This window comes from Haliotis rubra, unplaced genomic scaffold (genome assembly GCF_003918875.1).
Source record: "Haliotis rubra isolate DU_JTF1 unplaced genomic scaffold, ASM391887v1 Scf82, whole genome shotgun sequence".
Taxonomy (NCBI): Eukaryota; Metazoa; Mollusca; class Gastropoda; order Lepetellida; family Haliotidae; genus Haliotis; species Haliotis rubra.
The window spans coordinates 931,316-946,796 of record NW_025767546.1 but is presented as its reverse complement, the minus strand read 5'-3'; the positions used below and the strand labels follow the sequence as shown (position 1 = coordinate 946,796).

The 15,481-nt window shown below is 38.8% G+C and overlaps 1 protein-coding gene across 1 annotated transcript; it reads right to left on the bottom strand.

Annotated features, from left to right (window-relative positions):
* Positions 1 to 2,973: 2,973 nt before the first annotated feature.
* Positions 2,974 to 12,728, bottom strand: LOC124262051 (transmembrane protein 101-like). The gene is made up of 3 exons (XM_046696474.1): positions 12,607 to 12,728; positions 10,405 to 10,585; positions 2,974 to 4,148 (listed from the first exon to the last, which is right to left on the bottom strand). The coding sequence occupies exons 1-3, from the start codon at positions 12,720 to 12,722 to the stop codon at positions 3,675 to 3,677; spliced, it is 771 nt and encodes a 256-aa protein (XP_046552430.1). The 5' UTR covers positions 12,723 to 12,728; the 3' UTR covers positions 2,974 to 3,674.
* Positions 12,729 to 15,481: the final 2,753 nt, after the last annotated feature.

Here is a 15,481-nt window from a genome sequence, read left to right as displayed (position 1 = left end):
GGACAAAGAGAAAGTAAGCATCTGCTAGGTTCAGATGGATTTCTTCAAAGTGGTGATGATTTGGTACAAAACATAGGCATATGAGCTCACCAACAGTATTGCCGATAGGTACAGTCCATATCACACTCTCTGGTTAGATAGTGTAGGCACAGTCCATAACCACACTGTCTGGTTAGATAGTGTAGGCACAGTCCATAACCACACTGTCTGGTTAGATAGTGTAGGCACAGTCCATAACCACACTCTCTGGTTAGATAGTGAAGACACAGATCCATACCACACTCTCTGGTTAGATAGTGTAGGCACAGTCTATAACCACACTGTCTGGTTAGATAGTGTAGGCACAGTCCATAACCACACTGTCTGGTTAGATAGTGTAGGCACAGTCCATAACCATACTGTCTGGTTAGATAGTGTAGGCACAGTCCATACCACACTGTCTGGTTAGATAGTGTAGGCACAGTCCATACCACACTGTCTGGTTAGATAGTGTAGGCACAGTCCATACCACACTCTCTGGTTAGATAGTGTAGGCACAGTCCATAACCACTCTGGTTAGATAGTGTAGGCACAGTCCATAATCATAGTGTAGGCACAGTGTATAACCACACACTGGTTAGATAGTGTAGGCATAGTCCATAACCACTAACCGTCTGGTTGTGTAGGCACAGTCCATACCACACCCTGTCTGGTTAGATAGTGTAGGCACAGTCCATAACCATACTGTCTGGTTAGATAGTGTAGGCACAGTCCATAACCACACTGTCTGGTTAGATAGTGTAGGCACAGTCCATAACCACACTGTCTGGTTAGATAGTGTAGGCACAGTCCATAACCACACTGTCTGGTTAGATAGTGTAGGCACAGTCCATGACCATACTGTCTGGTTAGATAGTGTAGGCACAGCCCATACCACACTGTCTGGTTAGATAGTGTAGGCACAGTCCATACCACTCTCTCTGGTTAGATAGTGTAGGCACAGTCCATAACCACACTGTCTGGTTAGATAGTGTAGGCACAGTCCATACCACACTCTCTGGTTAGATAGTGTAGGCACAGTCCATAACCACACTGTCTGGTTAGATAGTGTAGGCATAGTCCATAACCACACTGTCTGGTTAGATAGTGTAGGCACAGTCTATAACCACACTGTCTGGTTAGATAGTGTAGGCACAGTCCATACCACTCTCTCTGGTTAGATAGTGTAGGCACAGTCCATACCACACTGTCTGGTTAGATAGTGTAGGCACAGTCCATAACCACACTGTCTGGTTAGATAGTGTAGGCACAGTCCATAACCACACTGTCTGGTTAGATAGTGTAGGCACAGTCCATAACCACACTGTCTGGTTAGATAGTGTAGGCACAGTCCATACCACACTCTCTGGTTAGATAGTGTAGGCACAGTCTATAACCACACTGTCTGGTTAGATAGTGTAGGCACAGTCCATGAACCATACTGTCTGGTTAGATAGTGTAGGCACAGTCCATAACCACACCTCTGGTGGTTAGATAGTGGCATAGCACAGTACTCTCTGGTTAGATAGTGTAGGCACAGTCCATAACCACACTCTCTGGTTAGATAGTGTAGGCACAGTCCATAACCACACTGTCTGGTTAGATAGTGTAGGCACAGTCCATAACCACACTGTCTGGTTAGATAGTGTAGGCACAGTCCATACCACACTGTCTGGTTAGATAGTGTAGGCACAGTCCATACCACCACTCTCTGGTTAGATAGTGTAGGCACAGTCACCACTCTGTCTGGATTCCATATAACCACACTGTCTGGTTAGATAGTGTAGGCACAGTCCATACCACACTGTCTGGTTAGATAGTGTAGGCATAGTCCATAACCACACTGTCTGGTTAGATAGTGTAGGCACAGTCCATAACCACACTGTCTGGTTAGATAGTGTAGGCACAGTCCATACCACACTGTCTGGTTAGATAGTGTAGGCACAGTCCATAACCACACTGTCTGGTTAGATAGTGTAGGCACAGTCCGTAACCATACTGTCTGGTTAGATAGTGTAGGCATAGTCCGTAACCACACTGTCTGGTTAGATAGTGTAGGCATAGTCCGTAACCACACTCTCTGGTTAGATAGTGTAGGCACAGTCCATAACCATACTGTCTGGTTAGATAGTGTAGGCACAGTCCATAACCATACTGTCTGGTTAGATAGTGTAGGCACAGTCCATAAGCACACTGTCTGGTTAGATAGTGTAGGCTTAGTCCATAACCACACTCTAACATTACTGCAACACTTACATTGTTTCACAAAATACATCAGACTATAACTTACTTCGTGAATGATTTAAAATATTTACATCCATAATGAAATAATTAAGTTAAAGGTATATGTGTTCATGATCAAGGTAGAGGTTCATTTCCAAGCCACATACCAGACAGGGCTTCATGTCATGGCCTCATCAGCTCCTGGTGTTACCATAGCAGGACAAACACAGGCCAGATCAAACATACACTACCCATACAACTTACAGAACATTAAACACAGAAATTGATAATGGACTAACAAAGAATAAATTTTAATAGTTTTCATTAACCTCATTATATTTGTTAGGACATGCAACAATAGATCCCAGAACCCTTTCATCGGCAACAGCTTGTGGGTTTTTGCATACATGATAAAACAATTTCAGGAACATAATACTTCTGATTCCTTGTTCCACACCAGTTCAAGCTATCTTAGTCATCTTTTAAAACAGTGAAGCATAAAATCTGATGATGTAAAACGTAAAAAATTCATGTGAATTGTAGAGACATTATAATTGATAACGTGAGAAAGTAAGAAAGGGATGATGACATGGAAGTGAGTGAGTGAGTGAGTTTAGTTCGATGCCACAGTCAGTAATATTACAGCTATATGGCGGCGGTCTGTAAATAATTGAGTCTGGACCAGACAATCCAGTGATCAACAGAATGAGCATCGATCTAGGCAACTGGGGTACGATGACATGTGTCAACCAGGTCAGCGAGCCTGACCACCCGATCCCGTTAGTCGCCTCTTACGACAAGCATGGGTTACTGAAGATCAATTTTAACCCGGATCTTCATGGGTGATGACATGGGAGCCCAAGGGTGGTTATCTCTATGTATCAGTGTTTAACAATAATGACCAAGGGTGAGTGTTAGAACATTTGGGGTAATATAGACTGAAAGAAAAGGAGAAAAAATTACATAAAAACAATATCTGTGGCACTAAAATGAAATACCCATGATGGTGTCTTGAACAAACTTCCCATCTAATTATAGCCAGTATTACTAAAAGACTGTTGCAGCTGTCTATGCCTTGTGGCTTTTGAGGATATTATTTTTTAACTTTCTGTCACCAGGTACACTGGTGAGTCATGCAACACATATGAAGGTAATTCATGTTTTGTCATGGAATGGCTGAATACTTGGATTGATACATTCACATGGTTTGGACCTATGTACATAATCTGAATATAAATTGAATAATAATTTTTCTGCCTATCTGCATGAAAAAGGTCAAGGTCAAGGGCATGATGGCACATGAGGACATCACTCAAAACACACACTGTTTTGCTGTCGCCAAGATTTGAGCAGAACACAACCATCCATTCACCAAAACATCAACAGAGTACATGGAAATTGCACTTGTGTGAAAAATTTTTCAACATGGTCCATTATTCATAATGCTCAGTCTTAATTCTGTTTTCAAAAACCCGAGAAAATAAAGCAAATCCTGTTACAGCAGTGAGACTGTCCAGAAGCAGTCGAGCTTGGTTCCAGAAGTGGACACCGCGACGTGTCCAGTAGTCAAAGTCAAGGTCCATCACTACGGTAACAAGGATCAACATGACCACTGCACAGACGCTCATGTCACGGATGAAGTAACCGGAGAGGAAGCACAATGCACATGCAACAATTGCCAGGGTGATGAAGTATCTCAGCCAATCGCTGTCCAGGAAGTGGTGCAGGAAGCCACGCTTGTACTCGCTGCTGCTGTTCAGTATGTAGGCGTACGCGAACAGATAGATGCCAAGGATGATCTCACCAACACGTCGAAGTGGCTCTGATCGATTCTCCTTCTTGGTGTGGATGAAGGCCACAAGGACGTAAATGCCCACACAGCCAACTTGCCGCACTGCCATCTGAAGCTAAAACCCAGACACACTGACTCACAATCAGACTGTACTGGTAGGTGTACTAGTAACTACTAGTCATCATGGACATCCCAGCTACCAGGTGTCTACCATGAGAAATACCCCCTCACTACTGCAGTAGTACTACACTACACTACTACCTCAAAATTTGGCTTATCTACAGTAATATACGGTACCTCACCATACCCCAGGAGTTATTAGATAGCTGTCTTAGATCATTTTGAATTTGGCTCACAATTATACTATGGTAGTGAATGTAGGAAATGATAAAGGATATCCCTGAGTATTATCAACATTGTGACAGCTGCACTAGAAATGTTTACTCATGATAAATTTGGAGCATATCATTAATCTAAGGCCATGTATAAAAATATTCTTGTTTCTCGTTACTGCCCGGACCCAAAGATTTATTTTATGTTTTACACTAAAGAAAAGAGATCTTTGACTCTCAAAATATGCATGAATTTTTCACACTTCTAAGTTTTAATTTTCTATCGAAAAAAAGGTGTACATTACCACAGAAATCAAGGTTTTTTTTACATAAAATAAAAATAAATTGTAAAAATAAAATCTGCTCCCACATAGCCGAACTTACAATAAGTGTGACATCTTCCCAGCCACTATGCCCACACCATCATAAATTTCTGCAATAAACAACAATAAAGGTGGGTAACTCTGTCAGCTGCTCACCCAAATCCCTATAAGCTAACCCACTGTGTCTTACAATTTTGTAAATTTACCCCCAAAATTTACCCCCAAATCATGAACCATTAGCTCTTTACCCAGTCAAGAGTCAGGTGATAGTTGGCCTCACCAATATTTATCCTTATATGTTCAGGAATATAAATTAGGACAATATGCTGATGATACTGAATTATTTTTGGACGGTTCAGATGAAAGTTTGTATGCTGCTATTGATATCATTAATACTTTTTACAATATGTCAGGGTTAAGAATAAATATCGATAAGACTAAAGCAATCTGGATAGGCTCAAATGCAGGTAGCAGAGATATGATTTGTGAAGATTTGAATATAGAATGGCAAAGAAAGGAATTTGAAGTTTTGGGTATTGAATTCACACCTGATTTGAATGACTTATGGGTAATCAACACAAAAAAAAGACTTGAAGAAATTAATAGATTATTGGCAACATGGAGAAAAAGACATCTCACACTGATTGGCAAAATCACTAATTAAAACATTGGCTCTTTCAAAACTGGTTCACATTTTCAATTCTTTACCTAATCCACCTGATGAATTTATCACTTCCTTGAGAGACTATTTTTCAGATTCATTTGGAACGACAAAAATGATAAAATTAAACGGAGCACTTTGAAAAAGGATTATACAGAAGGGGGTTTACACATGATAGATATTAAAACCTTTGTTAATGCCATGAAATTATCCACACTCAGACTCTATTTGAGAAAAACAAATATGAGTAATCCATGCAAGTTTCCATTAAATGATATACTAAAATATGGAGCAAATTTTCAGAATATTGTTGAAATTGATAATCCTTTTTGGAAAGATGTTTTATTGGCATGGAAATTATACTGTAATAAGAATACCATAGAAGCAGACAACATTAAAGGAATTTTAGCACAACCTTTATGGCTGAATAATAATTTCAAAAACCCAAATCACTTTATCAGGCATTGGGCTAAAAATGGAATTTTAACAATTAAGGACCTTTGTAATGAAGATGGTTTTATGCCTCTTGAAGATCTGAAGTTCAAATTTGATATTAGAGGTACATATATGGATCTTCGATATGTTTTCTATATCATACCTGAATCATGGAAATTGACCATAAAACAATACAGAAATATACATTACAATGATCTGGATGATAACTTTCTTTATAAAAATTTTATGGATTTGAAAAAAGGTTCAAGATTATTTTATGATAAACTCTTATCTGACAATATTAAACCTCATATTTGCCTAAAATGGGAAAACTTATTTTACTGATATTGATTTTGATTGGCGATGATTTTTAATATTTGCAGAAGGAATGTGAAAGATGTAAACTTTTAGACTTTCAATTTGAATTTTGCACAGAATTATTTATACAAAAAGAACTTATGAAAATGAAACTGGTTGACAATGCAGTATGTAGCCTTTGTAATGTTGATAGTGAAACCTTATGTCATGTATATTGGGAATGTGTTGTAACCCAAACCTTCTGGAAGGAACCTTAAAAACTGGATAATCCAAAATATACAGAAATTTGAAATAACAAAGACCTTGGTTTGGTTTGGAATTTTGGGTAATAAGCCATTACTAAATCATATAATCTTATCTGCTAAAAAATATATATATACTTGCACTTTGAAGAAAATAATTCCAAAAGTTAATAATTGTTTAAAATTTTTGAAAGACATTTATACAGTTGAAAATTTCATATCCAGAAGGAACAATAAATTAGATCAATTTTCAGACAAATAATTTCCTTTATTCTCAATATTTAATTTCTGACGTAATCTTTAATGAAAGGGGAATAATTGTTACTGGAGTATATTCTCTCTATGCTATCAGTTGACCAGACATTTGTGTTGAACCCAATGAACTTTGATCATGTATTTATGCATTTATTGCTTTACTTTATATGCTTGTACTCAATTATGGGAACAAATAAAAAGATTTTAAAAAAAATAAATAAAAAAAAATATTTATCCTTATTCAGATTTCGACAGTGGTCTTCACCAACACTTGTCACCCACATGAAGAAACTGCTGCTGTGAGCACTGATCTACACAGTTAGGATATGCTGACCACCCGATCCTCTTAGTTGCTTCGTATGACAAGCATGGGTAGCTGGAGACCAAATCTGACACACTGTATATTATATACACGGTTTGCAGTCACACAATATGTATGCAATTTGAAAAGTTAATACACTGATTGTCCATATATCAAAGAAATAAAGTTTGCTTTATATAATTCAAACTATTATGGTTATTAGTGTTGGTTGTTTCAGCTACTGGTGTTGACAGAGCAATAGTTTAGCTACTGGTGTTGACAGAGCAAGAGTTTAGCTACTGGTGTTGACAGAGCAAGAGTTTAAGCTACTGGTGTTGACAGAGCAAGAGTTAAGCTACTGGTGTTGACAGAGCAAGAGTTTAGCTACTGGTGTTGACAGAGCAAGGGTTAAGCTACTGGTGTTGACAGAGCAAGAGTTTAGCTACTGCTGTTGACAGAGCAAGAGTTAAGCTACTGCTGTTGACAGAGCAAGAGTTTAGCTACTGGTGTTGACAGAGCAAGATGTTTAGCTAATGGTGTTGACAGAGCAAGAGTTAAGCTACTGGTGTTGACAGAGCAAGATGTTTAGCTACTGCTGTTGACAGAGCAAGAGTTAAGCTACTGGTGTTGACAGAGCAAGAGTTAAGCTACTTGTGTTGACAGAGCAAGATGTTTAGCTACTGGTGTTGACAGAGCAAGAGTTAAGCTACTGCTGTTGACAGAGCAAGAGTTTAGCTACTGGTGTTGACAGAGCAAGAGTTAAGCTACTGCTGTTGACAGAGCAAGGGTTAAGCTACTGGTGTTGACAGAGCAAGATGTTTAGCTACTGGTGTTGACAGAGCAAGAGTTGAGCTACTGGTGTTGACAGAGCAAGATGTTTAGCTAATGGTGTTGACAGAGCAAGAGTTGAGCTACTGCTGTTGACAGAGCAAGATGTTTAGCTACTGCTGTTGACAGAGCAAGAGTTAAGCTACTGGTGTTGACAGAGCAAGAGTTAAGCTACTGGTGTTGACAGAGCAAGATGTTTAGCTACTGGTGTTGACAGAGCAAGATGTTTAGCTAATGGTGTTGACAGAGCAAGAGTTGAGCTACTGCTGTTGACAGAGCAAGATGTTTAGCTACTGCTGTTGACAGAGCAAGAGTTAAGCTACTGCTGTTGACAGAGCAAGAGTTTAGCTACTGGTGTTGACAGAGCAAGATGTTTAGCTACTGGTGTTGACAGAGCAAGATGTTAAGCTACTGGTGTTGACAGAGCAAGAGTTAAGCTACTGGTGTTGACAGAGCAAGGGTTAAGCTACTGGTGTTGACAGAGCAAGAGTTTAGCTACTGCTGTTGACAGAGCAAGAGTTAAGCTACTGGTGTTGACAGAGCAAGAGTTTAGCCACTGCTGTTGACAGAGCAAGGGTTAAGCTACTGGTGTTGACAGAGCAAGGGTTAAGCTACTGGTGTTGACAGAGCAAGGGTTAAGCTACTGGTGTTGACAGAGCAAGAGTTTAGCTACTGCTGTTGACAGAGCAAGAGTTAAGCTACTGCTGTTGACAGGGCAAGAGTTTAGCTACTGGTGTTGACAGAGCAAGGGTTAAGCTACTGGTGTTGACAGAGCAAGAGTTTAGCTACTGCTGTTGACAGAGCAAGGGTTAAGCTACTGGTGTTGACAGAGCAAGAGTTAAGCTACTGGTGTTGACAGAGCAAGAGTTAAGGTACTGCTGTTGACAGGGCAAGAGTTTAGCTACTGGTGTTGACAGAGCAAGATGTTTAGCTACTGGTGTTGACAGAGCAAGATGTTTAGCTACTGGTGTTGACAGAGCAAGGGTTAAGCTACTGGTGTTGACAGAGCAAGATGTTTAGCTACTGGTGTTGACAGAGCAAGAGTTTAGCAACTGGTGTTGACAGAGCAAGGGTTAAGCTACTGGTGTTGACAGAGCAAGATGTTTAGCTACTGGTGTTGACAGAGCAAGGTGTTTAGCTACTGGTGTTGACAGAGCAAGAGTTTAGCAACTGGTGTTGACAGAGCAAGAGTTAAGCTACTGGTGTTGACAGAGCAAGGGTTAAGCTACTGGTGTTGACAGAGCAAGAGTTTAGCTACTGGTGTTGACAGAGCAAGAGTTTAGCTACTGGTGTTGACAAAGCAAGGGTAAAGCTACTGGTGTTGACAGAGCAAGGGTTAAGCTACTGGTGTTGACAGAGCAAGAGTTAAGCTACTGGTGTTGACAGAGCAAGAGTTTAGCTACTGGTGTTGACAGAACAAGATGTTAAGCTACTGGTGTTGACAGAGCAAGGGTTAAGCTACTGGTGTTGACAGAGCAAAAGTTTAGCTACTGGTGTTGACAGAGCAAGAGTTAAGCTACTGGTGTTGACATAGCAAGGGTAAAGCTACTGGTGTTGTCAGAGCAAGAGTTTAGCTACTGGTGTTGACAGAGCAAGAGTTAAGCTACTGGTGTTGACAGAGCAAGAGTTTAGCTACTGGTGTTGACAGAACAAGAGTTTAGCTACTGGTGTTGACAGAGCAAGAGTTAAGCTACTGCTGTTGACAGAGCAAGAGTTTAGCTACTGGTGTTGACAGAGCAAGAGTTAAGCTACTGGTGTTGACAGAGCAAGAGTTAAGCTACTGGTGTTGACAGAGCAAGAGTTTAGCTACTGGTGTTGACAGAGCAAGAGTTAAGCTACTGGTGTTGACAGAGCAAGAGTTTAGTTACTGGTGCTGACAGAGCAAGAGTTAAGCTACTGGTGTTGACAGAGCAAGGGTTTAGCCACTGCTGTTGACAGAGCAAGGGTTAAGCTACTGGTGTTGACAGAGCAAGGGTTAAGCTACTGCTGTTGACAGAGCAAGGGTTAAGCTACTGGTGTTGACAGAGCAAGAGTTTAGCTACTGCTGTTGACAGAGCAAGGGTTAAGCTACTGCTGTTGACAGGGCAAGAGTTTAGCTACTGGTGTTGACAGAGCAAGGGTTAAGCTACTGGTGTTGACAGAGCAAGAGTTTAGCTACTGCTGTTGACAGAGCAAGAGTTAAGCTACTGGTGTTGACAGAGCAAGAGTTAAGCTACTGGTGTTGACAGAGCAAGAGTTAAGGTACTGCTGTTGACAGGGCAAGAGTTTAGCTACTGGTGTTGACAGAGCAAGGGTTAAGCTACTGGTGTTGACAGAGCAAGAGTTTAGCTACTGCTGTTGACAGAGCAAGGGTTAAGCTACTGGTGTTGACAGAGCAAGGGTTAGGCTAGTGGTGTTGACAGATCAAGGGAAGCTACTGGTGTTGACAGATCAAGGGTTAAGCTACTGGTGTTGACAGAGCAAGGGTTAAGCTACTGGTGTTGACAGAGCAAGAGTTAAGCTACTGGTGTTGTCCCTGTGTGTTTACATTGACAGAGCTAGAGTTCTGCACTAGTATTGTTTTATATAAACTTCAGTACTGATTGCCAAGTCGATGATGTTCTGGTTAGAGCGATATAGATTTTTATGGAAAATAACTCTTAACAATGTCTGCAACAAGGAACCAAGAAGTCTTACTCTCTGCCACTGGCCGTAGTTGAGCTTCTTGTTGGTGTAGAAGTTGTAGGAAAAGAATATGAGCTGGCCTGCATACACCAATGATGCCTCCTTCTTCGCCATGTGGGCGGACATGAGGAAACCACAGATGAGGAACACTCCCATATGAGCGTAGATCAGCTGAGGGGGTAACGGGGGCACACTGAAACAAGAGGAGAAAGTTTTTCAAAATTTAATTTTATCTGATCTCTTTTTCTAACTATAAACATCCTTAGCTATTCACCACCATAGATTTGTCTCATCTCCTCCATCACTAACTTTTCACAAAATGTTGTTTGGTTGGTTGGTGGGTTGGTTTATTGTTTAACGCAACACTCAGCAATATTCCAGCTATATGGTGGCAGTCTTGGGCCAGACAATTAAGTGGGGAAGCACTGAGAGTACACATCCTGATACACAATTGGTACAATACACTCTGTAATCATGGATGTTTAGAACAGGTAGGAAACTAACAATATTATAGACTTATTTGATACGGCAGTCAGCATGGAAATACTAAAAGACAAGATAAAGTTCAGGTGAGTTTGTGTAACCAAACATGGATGGCATCAGGATGAGAGAGGTGATTATTTGATTGATGAAATATACAAGTTTGCATTTTCTCTCACAATTCACAACAGGTGCTCTAGATTGGATCATATATGGTCTCAGCTTCACATATCTTTCTAAGAAATATTTCAAATAATACCCCTTGCCAAACATTTCACTGTCATCAAATGCAGAAAGCTCACATAGACATATTTATGGAGTACTGAGTGATGAAATGCTTTATTTAAGTTGAGTTAGAAACATATTTAGTTTCTCCCACAATGCTCAATGAGATATAATTATCACAATAATTTTAAGAATTCATAAATAATATTGTGGAAAAGTTTCATAACAAAGTGTCAGATCATTATATTAAAGAAATATTTACACATATGCAGATTAGGTAGCAAATATATAAATGACATGATTTCATGTCACTATTTGCACTCCCAAGATTGTAAACACTGTGCATATTCTTTCTGGACACTGTGTAAGCTTTATATTTACCAAATGTGTCAAAACGTAATATTAAAAAACCCTCATCCATCCTACACACCCACATGATGCAATTTTAACACCCCTGTTGGTGAATACTGTGGCATTTTCGGCCTCCATTGAATCAGACTATATTGACAGTGTATGAAATAAGGCCCGTCCGACCGCCCGAGACAGTCTAGATTTCTGACGGATGGTCTAAATTTACAGCTAACCAGCCCGATGGTCTGGTAAAAGTTTTAGATGTTCCATACATATGAGTAAATCACCATATTTGGTCTGGTTAAATCCATTTTGGGCTGGTAATATTTTGAAGTTACCAGCCCTGAGGTCTGGCTGCGGTTTTGGCGTATTTCATACACTGATATTGATATACAGTAGTTTGCCATAAGTGAGTCATCATTAGTGAAATTCCCATAGACTTGCAATTAATTTGTTAATTAACTCTTGCAAGAATAGTTTTCATAAATTTAGTTTCGGTCAAATTGGTTTCAATACTTATCTACCAGCTGGGAAATCATCTCTGCTACATACACATAATTTCCATTCAATTTTCTGATGAAAATTTTATTAAGAAAACTGCAACTATTTAAACAAGACATATCAGACATACCAATCAGGTTTAACATGACTGTCTATGGGATAGATTAAAAGTTAAAATACTTGGTCCTTAACCAGATGTCATTCGATAACTAATCAACAGAAAGATGACAGAAAATTATGTATACGTAGCTGAAGATGATTTCCAAGATGTTTGCAAAATATTATAACAAAATGACTTCGACTCATTTTATGAAAATTATGCTTGCAACAGTTGATTAACATGTAAGTCTATGGAAATTTCACTAATGATGACTCACGTATGACCAATACGGTACTGATAAAATTAAAAAAATATACATGTTTATTTTCATTCTTTCTGGGATAAGAGATTTTATCTAAAGGGGAATCCAATATTAAAACCTCAACGGAGTGTTTTTGATCTAGAGTGATGAATGATTTGATCCTATGATAAATGGCGTGTAATTTCCCTAATGCAGTACATTACTACAGAGTACCGGTATGTCTGTGTTGACGTAGTACAGAACAATAATCACAGTTGCATTATGCATGTGACACAATAGTTAACATTGGTAATACCTTTCACTTTTTGCTCTTTCAGCAAGAAGCATAAGAAATGAAAGAGCATTAATGAAGGGGACTTTCCCCAACAAAAAATCAGCCACCCTCGCTACCCAAGTGTTGACAGTGGCCATGTTGGATGTTCAGCAATGCGAGTTATCCGCCCCTGAACTTTGCACAGGGTTGTAACAGAAGTTGTAAACAGTAGGCTACGTGGGATTGGTCTTTGGACTGTATTGATCAAATATTCACCTGATGACCTGACGATCCCGCCCCCGCGAATTGGAAATGAAATAAAAGGAAAATAAATACTATATGTGAGTAATGGAAGCGCTGAAGGGACCTCATAAAAATAAAAATTATCTTGATGCTGAACGACATAAGTGTATCTGAATTGGGTTTATGTGCTTGTGCATAACGTTATACGCTCAACATTAACAATGACTCGCAATAAATGTCAAAATGGATTTTCTTCTATGACGTCAAACGACGACAAAGAGGTCATACACGTATAATGATAAGGGGCATAACTCCGTTATGCGTTTTGCTACGGCTAACACTGAAAAATCATGTAGAGTCAATGTAACTCATATGCCCATATTCTCCTGTTTGTGTATGTGAGTGGTCGAATGAACTGGGGAATATCTGTATTCACCCATGCTTGACGAAGTCATTACTGGTGCAGTTGTTCTTTTTGAGGACTTTTCTGTGGCCGTATGCACATGTTGGGCGTAGCTAACGTCAGGCGTAACACACAGACTAACCCCCTTGATGTCGAGTTTTTTTTCTGGCGCACATTTTCAAAAGGTTTGAAAAGTGAACGTTGTGCGAGAATTGCGCTCGCGTGGTCCTGGATCTACGTACGGCTATAAAATTACACAGAAATGTAGAATATTAAATTTCCTATCTGTTGGTATAAAGTGCAACTACCTCGGCGGTTTGAGAAATAGACACAGCTAAATGTTGTCCAAAGTTTGTTATGCGTTAAAAACTGTCAATTTATCCGATCATACACGTATAATGATAAGGGGCATAACTCCGTTATGTAATTTGACTCAAACCAAACTTGCATCATAATTTACAAGAAAAATGACAACGTATTACATGTGAAAGCACGTAATAGCGATTTGGATGGCCCTATCCGATATATAAGTTATTGTAATTTGACTACCAGAATTACTACAAGCCATATCTTCAAATGTAATGAAATTGCTGAAAATAATACAACATTTTAGTTGACGTCATTGCTTGTTTTATGCATTTTGCGACGTCGGAAAAAGACGACATTGGTATGCTGATTAGTATATATCTCACCTAATTTCCATTAATTGTTTAAAAGGTCTCGGCTTCTACGTCAGAATTTAACACTCTTTAGACAAAACATAAAATGACTGATTTTTCCATTTAAATAGTGTCCTGAATATATCAACAATTAGACAGTTTGACAGCGTATCTTATTTTGAACAACACGCGCACCTGTTTGGCATCACTTTAACGTAAATAAAAATAATATTTCACAACACCCGAATATTTTATTTGGGATAAGAATTTTGTTTGTTTATGATTATGTAGCTATTTCTCTTCATACGTATGCAATGAAAGATGCAAAAAGATAGCTTTTTATATGTGGAACTATATATTAGAATATGGATGTAAGATTTGTCCGAATTAACACATGAGATGGTATATATATTTTTCAACAATTTTCCTATGAATGTAGTTAGAGTTTGATATCCTGTCATCACAATATTATTTAGTCGAATATGAATTGATTATATTATCGAAAACAATGATAGAGAATCATAAAACGTTTCCAACAAACGCGCACCTGACCGATCAGTATGCATCATTCTTTTGTCTATAAAACGACACAAATTATGCAGTGAACAAGACAATTCCTTTAAATATGTGTGCATATACATTTCATACCATATATAAATCATTTTCATTAATATTATCAGTTTTACATATAAGGTTGAATTAAATCACCGTTCATTTACCTGTTCATATGAAATTGCAATATTAGTCCAAATAAATTGAATATTGTACATCATAGGAACTAAAGTAGTTGCAGTTATGGCTACGTTTGATCTTCTAACACTTGTGTAAAGGTTTAGAATATGGTGTATTGCACTAACTGTGTCAATTTCTTATGTAAATATGATTCAAACAATCAAAAACTTTCAAAGAATAAAACACCGTAAACCCTATATGCACGTATGATATGATATTGAACAAGGCTAAATGTAGATACTGAAGTCAGTTTCATGAAAAAGTATCTGAACTATACGCAAAATATACACTGTAATACTGACAGTGTAATCGGAAGGATTGGGCGATTGTGTTTACCCTTGTTCAACCGACCTTCACCTCAAATAAATTGCATAATATGTTGAACAATGTTGACGTATGACATCACTACCGCTGACCGATTTCTCACAAAATGGCGGCTTTGCTGACAAGCGTACACAGGAAATGCAGATAATTACCGTTGTCGTTCTGCGTGATTTTGCGTCAGTCATGACGTCACGCTGCACGGAAACTTTGACAATTTCTTATGAATTATCAAATCATTGCATTGTATCTATTTATAATTTCCTATTTCTTGCTACGATACTCTTTCCATGAACTGTTTGAAATGTAAACAAAAAAAATCCGATTTTACACTACGTACTAGCATTTTCTGAAATTTTCCGACATCCAGCCGTCTATTCATTGCTTGCAATGGCTCAATATCTTTAGAATATGCCTAGAAAGAGTATCGTACGTAGCAAGAAATGGGAAACAGATACAATGCAATGATTTGATATTTCATAAGAGAGTGTCAAAGTTTCCGTGCAGCGTGACGTCATGACTGACGCAAATTCACGCAGAACGACAAAGGTAATTATCA